The sequence below is a fragment of the Corylus avellana genome, chromosome 6, assembly GCF_965113065.1.
Source record: "Corylus avellana chromosome 6, dhCorAvel1.hap1.2, whole genome shotgun sequence".
In the NCBI taxonomy this organism is placed as follows: domain Eukaryota; kingdom Viridiplantae; phylum Streptophyta; class Magnoliopsida; order Fagales; family Betulaceae; genus Corylus; species Corylus avellana.
The window spans coordinates 564,111-580,255 of record NC_142495.1 but is presented as its reverse complement, the minus strand read 5'-3'; the positions used below and the strand labels follow the sequence as shown (position 1 = coordinate 580,255).

The 16,145-nt window shown below is 37.4% G+C and overlaps 3 protein-coding genes across 3 annotated transcripts; all 3 read left to right on the top strand.

The window, feature by feature from the left end:
- The first annotated feature begins 5,428 nt into the window (after positions 1-5,428).
- On the top strand, positions 5,429-11,812 carry LOC132186798 (Chaperone DnaJ-domain superfamily protein). The gene is made up of 7 exons (XM_059600859.2): positions 5,429-5,953; positions 6,478-9,977; positions 10,114-10,211; positions 10,297-10,362; positions 10,455-10,544; positions 10,944-11,120; positions 11,578-11,812. Exons 1-7 carry the CDS (start codon positions 5,547-5,549, stop codon positions 11,611-11,613), a joined length of 4,374 nt encoding a protein of 1,457 aa, XP_059456842.2. The 5' UTR covers positions 5,429-5,546; the 3' UTR covers positions 11,614-11,812.
- A 712-nt stretch (positions 11,813-12,524) lies between these two features.
- On the top strand, positions 12,525-14,516 carry LOC132187790 (Tetratricopeptide repeat (TPR)-like superfamily protein). The gene is made up of 2 exons (XM_059602228.2): positions 12,525-14,162; positions 14,462-14,516. The coding sequence occupies exons 1-2, from the start codon at positions 12,532-12,534 to the stop codon at positions 14,463-14,465; spliced, it is 1,635 nt and encodes a 544-aa protein (XP_059458211.2). The 5' UTR covers positions 12,525-12,531; the 3' UTR covers positions 14,466-14,516.
- Positions 14,517-14,623: 107 nt separating this feature from the next.
- Positions 14,624-15,280, top strand: LOC132187791 (uncharacterized). Its single transcript, XM_059602229.2, has one exon. It carries the CDS (start codon positions 14,826-14,828, stop codon positions 15,171-15,173), a length of 348 nt encoding a protein of 115 aa, XP_059458212.1. The 5' UTR covers positions 14,624-14,825; the 3' UTR covers positions 15,174-15,280.
- The last annotated feature ends 865 nt before the right edge of the window (positions 15,281-16,145 follow it).

Here is a 16,145-nt window from a genome sequence, read left to right as displayed (position 1 = left end):
TGTCCACCTTAGCCCATCGTTAAGGTTGTTAGCAATGAATTGGGCCCGACCAGTTGGTCGACAATGACCATTAATGGGTTGGGAGGTGGATGGTGGGTCTATTCTTACGTACTAAAAAAGTCTGAATTTTTCAATGGATGAAATACATATGTTCTTAGAGTACATAATTCTCACATGCATTTTTAAAAATGCATTTGAGAATCACATGCTCTAAAACACATGGGTTTAATAGACTAAATTCAAATTTAGAATAAAACTTGATCCTTTCTTTTAAAATTAAAAAATAAAATAAAATTAACCCTTGAACAAATTTTACGATTTCTAAACTTTCACAATCAAAATATGACTTGTCATTCAATTACTACGATTTTTGGGTCATGTTTTGTGATATGTTTTTCTAATTGGTTAAGGAATTCTTTAACCTTTACGATACTACAAATAGTATATACAGCATGGATTTGTATAATTTAGTTGGCTCCATGTCCAACTATGTGCCCGCCACTAAACACACCAACCAAACCAATTAATAATATGATCAAATAATTTACATCTTAGATAGGACCAATTCTATGTTACATGTACCACACATCATACCATGAAGAATGCACCCTAGTAGTTGATCAATTATTGGTTATCAAATCGACCATCTTAACGATGGCAAAGCCAAGAGCGAAAAGGGACAAATGACTCTTGGGCTTGTCAAATTAATTTTTTTTCTTAAATATTTTTTATTTTTATTTCTTTTGAATCAAAATTCTGACTCTGTCATATGATGATTGGCCTAAAGATATATATGTTGCATAGGTGTTACCACATGGCTTGTGTGCATGCGATCATATCATTCATTGTACAAAAACTTTGATAATGATTTATTAGTGTATTGATTAGTGTATTTACATAATTAAATAAATGAATCTATTATTATATATGGGAATGATGACTTTTCAAGCCCTCAGAGATTGTGACGGATGAAAAAGTGGCCAACACAATGGCCCCATACGAGCCACCTCTTTTTTGGTATTGGCAATTGGCATGAAGCTTATACGAGGCCCCAACCTGGCCTGGGATTTCAATAATTCAACTCCTCTTTATTGGTATTAAATTACATAACTGCCCATCCCAACCCATGCAATGCAAGTATGCAATCAATTCATGCAAAACATTTGTTTTTATTTCAAAAAGTGAAAGTAGTTTTAAGCATTTTATGAGCGTTTTATGTTTGAAAAGTGCTAGAGAGTCAAATAAATAAATTCAGAACAATTTTTAAACTGACGTAGCAGAACGTGCTTGACATATAAGGGAGAAATAATTGTATTTTTTTAATTTAAAAACCCTTGTCAAATCAGTTTAAAATTTTTTCTGAGTTCATTTGTTTCCCTCTCTATCACTCTCTTTATATGTTTTATGCCAACTCATGTAATTTTTTAGAACAAATAAAAATCTTTGAATCTTAGATTTGAAGTGGGGAAAGCGTTCAAAATATCTTTGAATCTTTGGACCAGAAAAAGAAAAGAAGTTAATATTGTTAAAGAAAGAAAAACAGTAATACTTTTATACTGGGGAGGGGGACAAAAGACAAAGTAAGCAAAAGAAGATACTCTGTACATCTCATTGTTTAGCTTAATTTCATTCGGATACCGAGAATCTTGTTTTAGTCTTTTTCTGCTTTTGAGAGTGAGCCAGAGACACGTATGTTTCTAACCCCTTTTTTTATTTATTTATTTTATTTTAATGGAAGACAGAAACTGGTTAATTAATAAGCAAATTTTTTTTTTTTTTTTTTTACCTTACTGTAATAGAAAATTATTTACAAGAATTAGGATTTACCTTGATATTTGTGAAAGTTATATAAATATATATATATTAGGAGGTTGGACAAGAAAGACAGAACCTCAGACCTCTTTTTCTTTGTTTTGTTTTGTTTTTTTTTTTTTTTTTAATAAAAAAAGAAAAGAAAAAGGAGATAATACAAAAAGGGTGGTTCTACTGCTTTAACTTCAAGTCTCCAACATAGACACACTAGTACAAATGGAAATATTATCTTTGCAGCACTTCAAGTGCAAATGGCAGAATCTGTGGGTTGTAAAAATCCTTATGTTTCGCTGACTACTATCATGGCCATTAAAAAAGCTCATTGGGTTGTTCTCTCCCACCATCATTGCTCATCTTCATAAGCACTTGCAAGTTTATTCAAGTTGGACTGCTTCAAATAAATTTAGGACCGTCAATTTCCAATTTTCATGCACTCGACTTTAAAATGGGTCGCTTCGAACTTAATGTTTGAAAACATCATCATTTCTTCTCTTCTTTCCTTCTTTTCTTTTTTTTTTTCTATTAAAATTAATAGTGAAAAAGATTCTCTGATTAGCTAGCGTTAACGGCCATAAAAAACAACAATTTTTTAAGTATTCAGGTTGCAAGAAAAAAATTGTAAGAAAATCCATTTAAGGTATAGCCTTTATATCACATATATTTTATGTATTTATTATAATTACGGTTACGATATTGAGTGATTTATTCTAGCCAAAAGATATCATGGAATTGATGGAATTGATTTTATTTTGATTTTGCTTCTTGATGGGAAGAGAAAAATCAATAACATTTAAGAATAGGGGTCCTTGACCTACCTATAAAAAGCATTGTGTATTCCATCTTTTTATACTGGTAGGCATAAGCCAGAAGATCATTTTTCTAAATGTTATTGATTTTTCTCTTCCCATCAAGGAGCAAGATCATAACAAAAATCAATTCCATCAATTTCATAATATCTTTTGGCTAGAATAAATCACTCAATAGGGTAACCGTAATTATAATAAATATATGTGACATAAAAGTCATACCATTTTCTTACAAAAGTGACTAATATTGTAATTGCAAGAGAATTGAATAGATACAATAAAGAGAATGGCACTGATAATGACAAAACAAGTATGTAAGCTGAGATAACAATTCACCACCTCCTATAGATAGAGACTTGCCCTAGGCTAATTATATATTTTTATTTATTTATTTATATTATAGTTTCTTTTTTGGGACAAGATGATGCAACCAAATTGAAGAATCCCAACTGCTACCAATTGGGGACAGTTAGGCTTTCTACTAAATGCTAAATGCTATAATCTTGGGTCGCTATCAAAACCTTCCCCAATGTGTGCATGTCATCTACGTTATAAATTGCTCTATCTACCCACTTTATTATACCATGCAATTTTATTCCTTTATGCTTATACCTAATTTTCTTGTTGCTCCAACTACTATCCATCTTTTGGTCATTGGATTTGAACAAGTAAATAAGCTAATCCGTAAATGCTACGCCGCCGGTCCCACCCTCATCGTATTATGATGATGTGGCAGTGATCATCAATTTTTTTTTTTTGTTCTTTTTAAGCAGCAAAAGTTGATTCAATAGCTGATGAACATTAGGAGATAGTGATTATAATAGCATTGTAAATGTTGTAAATTGACATATATTTTTAAAATATGGCATTCTCACATACATCTTTTAAAATGCATGTTATTATCATGTGTTTTGTTTAAAATATATGTGAGAATTAATTAAAAATAGACGTAAAAATCACTTACTCTAAGGCCAATGTCGTTACGTAAGTACATTGCATCAATTAGTCGTATCATGATGTTTCAATATTGTAATAAACGCTTTTAGCTCATTATTATTAGTTTTTTATGAAAGCAGTGCATTTTGGGCATCAAATAAAGCTATTTTAACTATTTCTGATAACATTATTTAAAAAACAAAAGCTAAAAATCAAATTTTTATTCTACTGTATTAACCGGACAGGGTCAATCCACTTTACATTGTCTTATAGGGAGGAAAAAAAAAAAAAACGATTTTGCATAACTAATAGTCTAATAGAATTGAGTAATGATATAAGGAGGACTAAAGTCTTCTTAGAATTCTCCCAAATGTGATGTGGCATTTAAAATCACTATTAGATTAAAATTTAATAATGATCATATCAAATTCAATGGTGATTTTAAATGCTACATTATAATTGAAAAGACTCTAGAAGGATTACTCAATAGAATTAGATATCACATAAATGTCAAAATAGATGTACTGATTTTGGAAAATACCTTTCCAACAACCTTATCATTATTATTTTTGTTGTTGGTATTTTACATAAAAAAACATGTTGGAGAACCCAGCTGAGCCATTTGAGGCTTTGGGGGTGCCGTGCTTAATTTTTTTTTTTTTTTTTTTTTTTGCTATTTTCCTACTCAAGTTCCACATGGCACCCCACAAAATATATCTATTTTTTTTTTCTCTCCTTCTTATGCAAGTTACCACTCGGTACCCTCAAAAAAATTTTAGCGGTACTCTCAATATCAATTGTCTGGCTCCGCCCCCAAGAGAACCTATACTTATTCCCAATAAATTGACACCTAATGTACAATCACGCTATCAAACTTTAAAATGTACAATCGACTAGTCCAAAATTACCTAGCACTTTCAATTTGTCTTATTCATTAGCATTTTTTGTTAATTTGAACAAAAAACACATTACATAACCCACACGTGATTGAAACTGATAAAAATAAAAATGTAAGAGGAAACCTAGGGCTTGATTATGTATTCACACACATGATAGGATATTGTTAACAATTTCAATCTAGTGTGGATTACTTGACGCATTTCTTTTTTTGTTTGTTAAAATTAAGAAAAAAAAAAATGTTAACAACAATTAGAAAAGGTTAATTATCACTTTTTAAAGTTGGGTAAGAATTGGAAAGGAGTAGATGTGGTAATGCCTATTTTGGACATTTGAGAGAGAGTTGATGGCTGGACACTATGGACATTAAAGTTAGTTGTACAGCTCAACCAATTGCTTCCAAGATGAAGTTACTGTCTTTATCCTCCACCACCGACCTTAAAGGGTGACGAGGTTAAGATTCAGTACCAAATTTTGGGACACTTTTGTTGGAACATAGGACTATAATAATAATTTAATATATAATACACCAAATATTCCAACCTACCCTAAATTCCCAATGGAACATTGGCCACTTGTCACCCTTTGCCTTTGGCTCGCTCGATTTGGCTTTTACAAGCTGTGAAAATATTATATATTATGTGTTTGTAATTTTTTCAACCACTTATATTTTTATTTCAAATTTGAAAACAAAAGATACTCTCTAAAACACATTAAAAATATTTATATTGTCTCCGCTCTTTAAGAAATAGCTCAATCGATTGAAACTATGCCAAATAAAATGGAGGTCACTAGTTTTAATCATTCTTCCCCTCTTATACGAAAAAACAATCTTATTATTGTTAAGGAATTTTATATCACAATTTTAATTTTTAAACAAAAAAAACAATAACAGAAGCCCTTTTTCGTCTTTTTGTTGCATTCCTTTTCCACTTCATTTCTTTTCTCTCTCTTTCTGTCGTTCTTCTGCTTCTGACTCTGCACTCTCTGTAGCGGGGAGAGAGAGAGAAAACAAAACTACAGACACAGAAATAAGTTTCTTCAAAGAAGGCACAAAAATAAGAAAAAGCAAAACCCTAAAGAGGCTCCATTTTCATGGAGAATCTCTCGCATTCTCGCCAGCCAAACAGGGCCAACGGCGCCAGTAAGGTGGCGAGGAAGGCCTACAACAATGGCGGTGGCTTCGGAAGCAGGGCTATGTTCGATGACGTGTACGGTGGACCGCCGAAGTTCGGCGCCTCGGCCACGCTTTCGCCGCGCTCCGAGGACTACAGTGAGATTTTCGAGAGCTTCCACGTGTCACGCGCCTCTTCCATTCCGGTGCTGGATCTTCCGGCGGTCGACGACTCCGAGGTCTTCTTCGATGTACGGAGCTCCGGCTTCGACTACACCGAGGTCTTCGGGGGATTCGACGGTCTGGACTGTGCGCTGTCGTACGAGGACTTGCTGTTTGACCAGTCCAAGGATGGGGACCGCGATTCCTCTGAAGAAGAAGAAGCTTGGTGCGTATGATCATGTTCCAAGTTCTCAGCTTTTGGTGCTTTTTTTCTTTTATTTTTGGTAAACTTCGAAATGGCATGGGTTAAATAATGGAAAAATTTGTTAGTCATGTCTGGTTTTTGCTAGTTTGTCTTTCGGGTAAAACGGTAATGTCCTGCTGTTATATATGACATTCCAGAACATTCTTTGTAGTTCATGGAGTATTTTAGCTGACGTATACGGTGTGTTTGCGTGTTTAGGTTTGTGGGTTTCAATGGAAAGTGCGAGATAGGCCCTGTACATTATTGGGTAGTATTGATCTGTTTGTTTCCTATTTGTAAAATGTACCATGATAATGTGAGTGATTCTAGTTAAAAAAGTGTTGGGGACTTGGGGGAATTTGGGCGTTTTGGCTAAAGTTGGGGTTTTGTTTGGAGTGAGTATGTTTTTGTCCAAATTTGAAGGGGAATTTGGAGTGTAGTAAGCTTATCTAGTAAAGTGAATTGAAGGCTTTATCTAATACGTTGTCCTGTTTCTTCATTCATAGGACTCCGGCAGGAAGTGGATCTCCGTCAGAAGAGTCGGATCATTATGAGAAGAATCATTGCTTGTCAAATGGGGAATGTTACCAGTCGTTTGATGATGGTAATACGGATTTCAGCATTTCTTATCACAAGGCTAATCAGACGAGTGATGAATATATGTCCTGTGAGACGACACACATAAGTGAGCTACATGCTGTTTCTGGATTCACTTTTGGATTCAAAGAAAGTGCTCCCTTGCAAAACACAGAAGATGAGAATCCATTCTTGCAAGTGACTGATGATGACAATCTCAGTATGGATTTTAGTGTAGGAATGATAAAGGGAAAGCATCTGAAGAAAACCATGTCACACCCCTCTAATGGTATTGCTGGAGGACAGACGTTTGGAAATGATCTTAAACCTGAAAAAGGATATTGCAGAAGTGGTTCTCTTCCTAATGGGACGTTTCTAACTGTATCTGATATCAGTCTTAGAACGCAGCCCTCTGAATTGCCACCGCCCTCTCGACCACCGCCTTTAGCAGATGTCAAGATGGAAGATTCCATTAGTTTGACTTCAAACGGCAAATGCATTGATTCTGAAGGGACTGCAGGTGATAGTTCACTGCCTATCTTTGATGTTGAGGTTGATGCGAGCTCATCTGCTGCGGCATCTGCAGCTGCTATGAAGGAGGCAATGAAGAAAGCTCAAGCCAAACTCAGAAGCGCAAAAGAACTCATGGATAGGAAGAAGGAGGGCTTTCATGGCAGTGCAAAAATTAGTTCAAAGAATCTTGTACTGGATAGGGAAGAGAAGGAGAGTAAGATTGTTGATGAGTGTGCTATTTTGAGGGATGATAGTGAGCAGAGTGCTCGTCACAGAGAAGGCAACAGGGAGGAAAGGCAAAAGGTTAGAAAGAAAGCCCAGGAAGTTCCAGATTCAATTGAAGAAGAGAAACTTCTAAAAGTGACTAAAAAATCAGCAGAGAAAAAGCTTGGCCAGGAATCCTGGTCATCTCTGCGGTCTGATAAAATTGATGGAGATAGTGAATGGAAAGAAGCATCACAATTTTTTGAATTGGTGAGAACAGATGAGTCTGGTAAGGCTCTTCAACAGACGAACCACGTACAGATTTCAGTGCATAATACACAAATGCATGAGCGAGGACGGAAGGAGACAAAGGCAACCCTGGGAGTATTTGGACAGAAAGAAGAAGATAGTAAGAACGTGAAATCAGCTAGAGGAAATCATGAGCTGGAGTATGAGAAGAGATCTAAAGTAGCAAAAGAGGCTTGTGAACAGGAGGAAAATAATGGGAGATCAAAAACAGTTAAAGAGGCACACAGGCAGAAAGAGCATGAGAAGGTGAAAGTGGCTCGAGAGGTTTTTGAACAGGTGGAGAATGAGAAGAAAGTTAGAGTAGCCCAGAAGCGTTTAGAAACTGAAAAAAAATCAACTGGAGCTGATATATCAGAAAACTGCGACAACCTGGCTGAGTTCCAGCGGAAAGAAAATAAATTTGAAGTTGAGCAGGCCATGAAGCACAAGGAGAATCAGCTGAAACTGAAAGAGGCTAATAAACGAATGGAAGGGGAGAAAAGACACAAGGAGTCTTGTGAAAGGGAAGACAATGAAAAGAGGAAAATTGAGGGTTTTAAGCAGGAAGAAAATGAGAAGAAGCTTAAAGAGGCTCTAGGGCGAGTAGAAGATGAGAAAAAACTGAAGGAAGCACTTGAGCAGAAAGAAAGTGAGAAAAGATTAAAGGAGGAGGTTATTGAGCGGGATGAAAATGAGAAAAAACAGAAAGAGGCTTGCAAAAGACAAGAAGATGAAAAAGAATTAAGAGAGGATCTTGAGCAGGAAGAGAATAAAAAGCAACTACAAAAGGTTCTTGAGCAGGAGGAGCGTGAGAAGAGACTAAAAGAGACTCTTGAGTGGGAAGAAGATGAGAAGAAACAAAAAGAATTTCACGAAAGAGAGGAAAATGAGAAGAGACTAGAACAAGCTCTTGAGCGGGAAGAAAATGAGAAGAAACAACTAGACGCTTATGAAAGAAATGAAAATGAGAAGAGACTCAATGTTGCTTGTGAAATAGAAGAGGAGAAGAGTCTATATGGAGCTTCTGAGCAAGAGGATGGCAGAGAAAACCTGAAAAGGGCTCACGAAAGAAAAGAACATGACGGAAGATCCAAAGAAGGATTTGAGCAGGAAGAAACTGAGAAGACAGCAAAAGAGGCGAGTATCTGGGAAGAGACTGAGAAGAGGCTTAAAGATGCTGGTGGGAAGGAAGAACTGAAGGGACTTAACAAATTGCATGGGCAAACTGAGAGGGATAAAACTGGGAAGAAACTGAAACTGGCTAAACAAACCTTTTTGCGCGTGGAGGGGGAGGATCTTAGGGTTTCTGATGGGGCATTGGAGCGGGAGGATAGTGAAAACCTTCAAGCACCTAACTTAACGTGCACAAATGATAAAAACAGTGAAAATATGGAAAAAACTGAAGATGCCCTTGCTCATGAAGAGAATGGAACGACAAAGTCTGAACCCAAAGATAAAGAAAAGGATCCAGAAGCTGTTGAAATTGCAAATGTACTAGTTGGTGAAAAATGCAAAGCATCTGATGTTGCTCAAGGAGACTTGGGACTTGAGGAGAACCGATTTGGGATGGAAGATGATAAAAAGTCGCTTCCTTTAGATGAAAATGTGAAGAAGGCAGGTGCACCCAGCATTGGTGTTGGACAAACTCAGACATACAGAAGTAAGAGTCTCTCCCAACTGGACTCTGATCCTATAATTCCAGAGAGGAAATTTGCACATGAATGGGGAGAGAGGGGAAATAATATTAAGCAGACCCAGGCTGTTCTGGACCAGGAAGAAAGCAAGGACAGACTCATGTCAACTCATGTGAAGAAAGACTGGGTTGAAAGTGGAAGGAAAATAGAAGCAGCTTGTCCAGCTATGCCCGAAGTGAAAGGAAACATCCAGAAAACATCTCCCCGTGTTAATGTTAGACAGACTACAGAAAGAAAAGAGAAGAATATTAACGAAGAAGACAAAGAAATGGAAAGGACAAAGAGAGAAAGAGAGCTGGAGATGGATCGCCTCAGAAAGATAGAAGAAGAGAGGGAGAGGGAGAGGGAAAGAGAAAAGGATAGAATGGCTGTTGACAGAGCAACGCTTGAAGCTCGTGAAAGGGCATATACCGAAGCCCGTGAGAAGGCAGACAGGGCTGCTGTGGAGAGAGCAATGGCAGAGGCTCGTGAAAGACTAGAGAAGGCATGTGCTGAGGCTCGGGAGAAGTCATTCACCGAGAAGGCAACTATGGAAGCCAAGCTCAGAGCAGAACGTGCCGCAATAGAGAGAGCAACTGCAGAGGCTCGGGAGCGTGTCGTGGAAAGAGTGATGGCTGAGAAGGCTGCATTTGGGACAAGAGAACGAATGGAAAGATCTGTTTCTGATAAATATTCGGCTTCTTTCAGAAATAGTGAAATGAAACAGAGCTCTTCTTCCTTAGTTTATGGAGGTATGTGACCCTGGAAGCACCTGCTGTAGATCTCTGTTGCTGTAAAATGTTTTCTTTAACTTCTTTTCATTCTCTTTCAATTTCCAACTGCCTTCTGCTTGACTGCTTCTAAACGACTTATCTTTTTCTGCAAAAGCTGCCTATCATGCCGAGAGATCTGAAGGAGTTGAAGGTGAATCACCTCAGAGGTGTAAAGCTAGATTCGAGAGGCATCAGCGTACAACTGAACGTGCAGTATGGCTTTCTTCCTTGTGCACGACATTTGGATTGTTATTTAATATGTAACAAAGATAACCCAAGTTTTCTGGTGTTGTTTCAGGCAAAAGCTCTTGCAGAGAAAAATATGCGTGATCTCCTTGCTCAGAGAGAGCAAGCTGAGAGAAATGTAAAAATCTTTTAAATAGAGAAGAAAATTCTAGAATTTCAAAGTTTGTCTATATTTGTAATTGATAGTTTTGGATCTAATATTGTTTGCAGAGATTAGCAGAAACGTTGGATGCTGATGTTAGGAGGTGGTCAAGTGGAAAAGAAGGGAATCTGCGTGCATTGCTTTCGACACTGCAATATGTATGTGCTATTTTCCTACTTAAATCATGGCATATGCTTCTCTTCCGTTTTGTTTGAGTGGTGCTATGGTATACAAAGCACTTGGTAGTTGGTACCATTCATAGCAGTTCTTGGAGATGTATGTAAATGTACGCATTCATTGCAGTTCTCAAGAGCTTCATAAAAAGGAAAAGGGACTTGATACTATAAAGAATCTGATATTGACTGCAGAACCTTTTTTCTTGATTGTCTATGCTTGCATTATGCTCCATATGATTAGCGTTGTCAGAAGTAAAATTGAGATGTTTGAATTTGGCTAGCAAATGAATAACCAAATGACTGTACCTTTTCTCTTTAGTTTCTTTGTAAACTCAAGCTTTGGTGGTGTTTACTGTATAACTAATTTCTCTTCATTGGCAGATCCTTGGGCCTGACTGTGGTTGGCAGCCAATCCCTTTAACAGAAGTCATAACTGCTGCTGCTGTAAAGAAAGCTTACAGGAAAGCCACTCTTTGTGTTCATCCTGATAAATTACAACAGCGGGGTGCAAGCATTCAGCAGAAGTACATATGTGAAAAGGTCTTTGATCTTCTGAAGGTGTGTTCTGGGCTTGCCATCTTCTTCACAAATTTCAAGTTATTATTATATTTCTACTTTTATTTATGCCTGGGAGGTGAAGGGATTCATCTTCATATGCTTGTGATGTCTTGAATGAACGATTTTTAGCTTGCATTTGAAGCAAATGGCCTCTGCTGTATACCTGATATTGCTAGGCAGCATTAAGATTTTAGGGGCTGGAGCGAATACCACATATGCTGTATACCTGATATTCATCTTCATATGCTGTATACCTGATATTGCTGGCCAACACAACTTGGTCAGTCGGTGCGAGTCTTCGAATACCTGAGAGGACCGAGTTATATCCCTATTTAGCATAAATAAAAGACTAGTGTTTTGTTGCAATTGCACTTCCATTTTTGTTGACTGAAACACTCTAGTTGGATAACCATATCTTTCTGCTGTTACTTATGTTTCTGTTGGTCTCTGTCTCTAGGAAGCTTGGAACAAATTCAACTCAGAAGAGCGGTAGCCGAGATGTCAGTATGTACGATGAATACACATATAGAATCAAGCTGCACATTTTGTAATTTTATACTGCAAGTGTATATCTGTATGTCCATCTGATAATTCTCTTTATCTATGTAGCCCCTGAATCAATGTAAGCTCAAACTCAAAAGTATAGAGGAGGTTAGAAGCAAATATTAATGAACTGTTCAAAATTGGACATTCCACCCAGTGTTCATCGGAGTAAAGTAAAATATATGGAAAGAAAAAGCAGCATTACAAAAATTGACGGTTGATTTTGCTTTGATTTCTGGATGCAACATAAACCCAGAAATAGATCTAGCTTTTTGCCATGGATCATTAGAATTGCCTCGTAAGCATTAATAAGCTAAAGCCCATTATTACCAGAGAAGCATTTAGCCACGCGACGCGACCATATGATGCTCTAAAGAAAGAGTCGGACATCGACCACTGGCCTTACATATTTTCGTCAAAGCCTTTGGACAGAATCTATTAAGGTGTTTAATCCCAGAGATATTATAATTTTTATTATAAGGCAGTTTATATAATATTTATCACGTGAATTACTAAACAATTAAATTTACAATAATGCTAGCAATTATATTTTTATTCTACCACTATTTTACCTTGCTGAGAGAGATATTATATATTATATATTTTATTTCATAATTATTTCGTAATATTGAATCTGACATCAATATTATATGCTAATTGTAGAATAAAAGTATAATTTATAGTATTATTTAATCCTAACTGTGACACCCTTTTAGAAGTGTGGCGGCACTAAACAAAGTGAAAACATCCATGCAGATTACATGCTTATGACGAACGACGGGCAGTTTAAAACTAGTTAATATTGTCAAGCTTCTTTTCTTCCTTTTTTATTTTTATTTTTACCTGGCAACATTTTCATGAGCTCGTGATGTCTACCTCGTACAGTTCCTTGCGTAACTTGCGTTCACTTAACTTCCCCGCCAACAGCATCAGAACCGTTTCTTCGAAGAACTTACATACCCACCTGTTCGATGAAACGCCCCATAGAGACCTCTACTCGCTTAACTCCCTTCTCGCCTCGTATGTTCGCGATGACAATGCTCTCGCCGCATGGGCTCTCTTCCGTCGAATGCACTGCACGCGCTCCGACCTTGATGCGTACACTTTCACGCCGATGTTGGGCGCGTGCTCAAAGTTACCAGGCCACGAGCGCGGCAAACAGGTCCATGCGCTGATGATCAAAAGGGGTTCTGACTCTGGAGCTGTGAGCAAAACTGCCCTCATGGACATGTACTCCAAATATGGGTACTTGGGTGACTCGATTAAGGTGTTTGATGAGATGGAATTCAGGGACGTTGTGACTTGGAATGCTATGCTGTCGAGCTTTTTAAGGCACGGTCTTGCTAAAGAAGCGCTTGGTGTTTTTGAAGCAATGAGGAGGGAGAGAGTGGAGTGTAGTGAGTTTACTTTGTGTTCTGTGCTTAAAGCTTGTGCCTCTTTGAAGGCGTTTCGTCAGGGTAAGCAGGTTCATGGGTTGGTGGTCGTGATGGGCCGTGATTTGGTGGTATTGGGCACTGCTTTGATTGACTTTTACTCCAGTATTGGGTGTATAGAGGAAGCTATTACAGTGTTCTCCAGTTTGGACCGTGGAAAGGATGATATGATGCGCAATTCTTTGATTTCTGGGTGTGTTCGGAATCGAAAATATGAAGAGGCATTCTCGATTATGTGTTTGATGAAACCCAATGTTGTTGCGCTTACCAGTGCTCTTGCAGCTTGTGCTGAGAATTCAGACTTGTGGATTGGAAAGCAGATACACTGTGTGGCGTTACGCCAGGGGTTCCTTCATGACACCCAATTATGCAATATCCTGTTAGACATGTATGCGAAATGTGGGAAAATTTTGAGGGCTCGGTTGCTGTTTGATGGAATTTGTAATAAAAGCGTAGTTTCCTGGACAAGTATGATAGATGCATATGGAAGGCACGGGCATGGGCTTGAAGCTCTTGAGCTGTACAAAATGATGGGAGAGGAAGGGAGTGGTGTCTTGCCAAATTCTGTAACATTTCTTGCTCTTTTATCAGCTTGTGGGCATTCGGGACTGGTGGATCAAGGCCGCGAATGTTTTAATTCAGCTCGGGAGAAGCATGCTTTGGAGCTGGGTCCAGAGCATTATGCCTGCTTCATAGATATCTTAGGCAGGGCAGGTTTGATAGAAGAAGCATGGTGTTTATTTCATGACATGGTTAAGCATGGTACCATGCCGACTGCAGCCGTGTGGGCAGCATTGTTGAATGCTTGTAGTCATAACATGGATGTGACAAGGGGTGAGTTTGCTGCAAACCGTCTGCTGCAGTTAGAGCCAAATAAGCCTGGGAATTATGTACTCCTATCAAATTTCTATGCAGCCATTGGCAGGTGGGATTCTGTGAATGAGCTGAGAAACGTTTTGAACACAAAAGGGCTGGTCAAGGAAGCTGGGAGTAGCTGGGTGGCTGTAACCACTGCCAGGAGAATGCCATCGGCCTATCAGTCTGAGAAATCAAAGATTATAGAAAGGTAGAACATTTCCTGCAAGGTTTATCAAGTTAGGCATTTGTAACACACATCAATCTGGTAGACATTCTTTGCCATGTCCAAGCAAGATAACATACCTATTTTCCATGTCCACACTTTTTAGGAAAAGAAAATCATGATATCGTGTGATTGTTAACATGTTTTTTATTTAAACAAAATGTTCTGATGTGACATAAAAGTGAAAATAATTTTAAATATTTTGTGTTTGAGATTGTTTGTTATTGTTTTTATTTTGAGTAATACTACTTTTCACACTCATTTATCACACTAATTTCATGCAGTTGACGTTGCGTGTTTTCAGTGACTTAAAATACGGCACATCAGTTAGTGTGAAATACATTAAGTTGGCCAATGTGAAATGAATGTGAAAATGAGCATTATTCTTATTTTTATGGTAGACGGAAAAAGTCTTGTGAGGCTGCTATGGACCGTGGGATGAAGGTTTGACATTTGGTCGGGGTGGTTGGAATAGTTCCAATGTCAACAATGATACAAATTAATAAACAAATCCCAATTAAGCATGAAGCATGGTTAATATGTCAAGCAGGGCATGCGCATACCAGTATTTAGTTTCTCATCCACAATCGTCAACTGCCCTTTTCCTTCCATTCCCAAGCATTTTCCTGCTTCCTGCCCTATTAAGCCATGTTTAGAGCCCTGAGTACTCGGAGAAACCATCGGACATATGAAAAATTAGCCGATGAGCGTGGTGTTGGTGCTTTGGAGGGGAAGTACTTGAAGAGGTCTACAAGCTTGCCAGCCCAAGTATTTGGTTCACCAACAAAGTCAACGCCGGAATTAGCCTTTCCAGCCAGCTCTCAGGTGAAGCCTACAAACAAGGTCACCAAGAGCCACCCACTGTTCAGCCTCTTCAGCGGTGGTCGGAAGAAGAAAACTACAGCCAAGCCGGAATTTGCAAGGTATATAGAGTATGTCAAGGAGGGAGGGGCCTGGGATAAGAATTCCAGTATGCCTGTAATCTATTACAAGTGAAAAGCTATTCTTTTTATTTTGCTTGTAATTACTTGTGCAATATGCCATCATGATTTGGATTTGATTTCTCTCAAGTGATTGGATTTGTTAATTTCTTTTTATCGAAAAAGTGTTCTCATCTATCATATTTGTATTTTGTGATAGTTTTTGTGTTTTTGGTTGGAGAAAACAAAATAGAGAAGGATTTTTTATTTTTCCCAAATCAGATTGAAGGAAAATTTTCAACCCAATTAATTTATTAAACTGAGATATTCGTATCTGCATATATGTTGACTCTAAACAAATGAAATCTTATGAAAGCTCAAGCATGAAGACGATCGAGGATTTTAAGTTATTCCTTGTAATATTCCAACAAACAAACAAACAAGAGATTATTATGTTATTTAAGCATTAGCCAATGCAATGATGCCTTCTGAGATATTGACAGTCAAAATCCTTTACCCATACGGAATCTTTTTGTAATCTAGATTTTAATGAAAAAGGTTCATGCTGTTGTGTACGTTTGGGACTACTCGAAGATGTTGATTGGAGCTACAAGGACGTGGTTATATTTTCTGACCATTCAAACTATATTTCAAGCAAAATAAAAGGTTGTTTACAGATTACTTTCACTAGAATAAGGTAATTCATAATTGAAGTAATTAACTATTTGTCCATTTAGCTTAGCAGTTTCAAATCGTGTAGTTCGAAAAATAGCAATTTTAAAATGCAGATAATGAAAATATGGTTTTAGAAAACTAAGTTATGCGTTTAGTAAAATCACGATTTAGATTTTAAAATAATGTATTTTTAAAGACAACATTTTCATTTTGCATGCAGTTTGAAAACATGAAAAAATTGAGCTCGACATGAGCAACTTTGAGCTATATCAAGCCCATTCGAACCCTATAAGAAAGGACTATTTATCTATCGGGTTGAACTGTGATCATTAGTCGATGAGGACCAACACTATCAATTGGGACTCCTCTATTA

Bases quoted from the DNA above. Each gene is read 5' to 3' on its own strand.
- LOC132186798 (XM_059600859.2), top strand. From the start codon at position 5,547: ATGGAGAATCTCTCGCATTCTCGCCAGCCAAACAGGGCCAACGGCGCC. The intron at 5,954-6,477 runs GTGCGTATGATC...CTTCATTCATAG, and splicing joins TCTGAAGAAGAAGAAGCTTG to GACTCCGGCAGGAAGTGGAT. The intron at 11,121-11,577 runs GTGTGTTCTGGG...CTCTGTCTCTAG, and splicing joins AGGTCTTTGATCTTCTGAAG to GAAGCTTGGAACAAATTCAA.
- LOC132187790 (XM_059602228.2), top strand. From the start codon at position 12,532: ATGTCTACCTCGTACAGTTCCTTGCGTAACTTGCGTTCACTTAACTTC.
- LOC132187791 (XM_059602229.2), top strand. From the start codon at position 14,826: ATGTTTAGAGCCCTGAGTACTCGGAGAAACCATCGGACATATGAAAAA.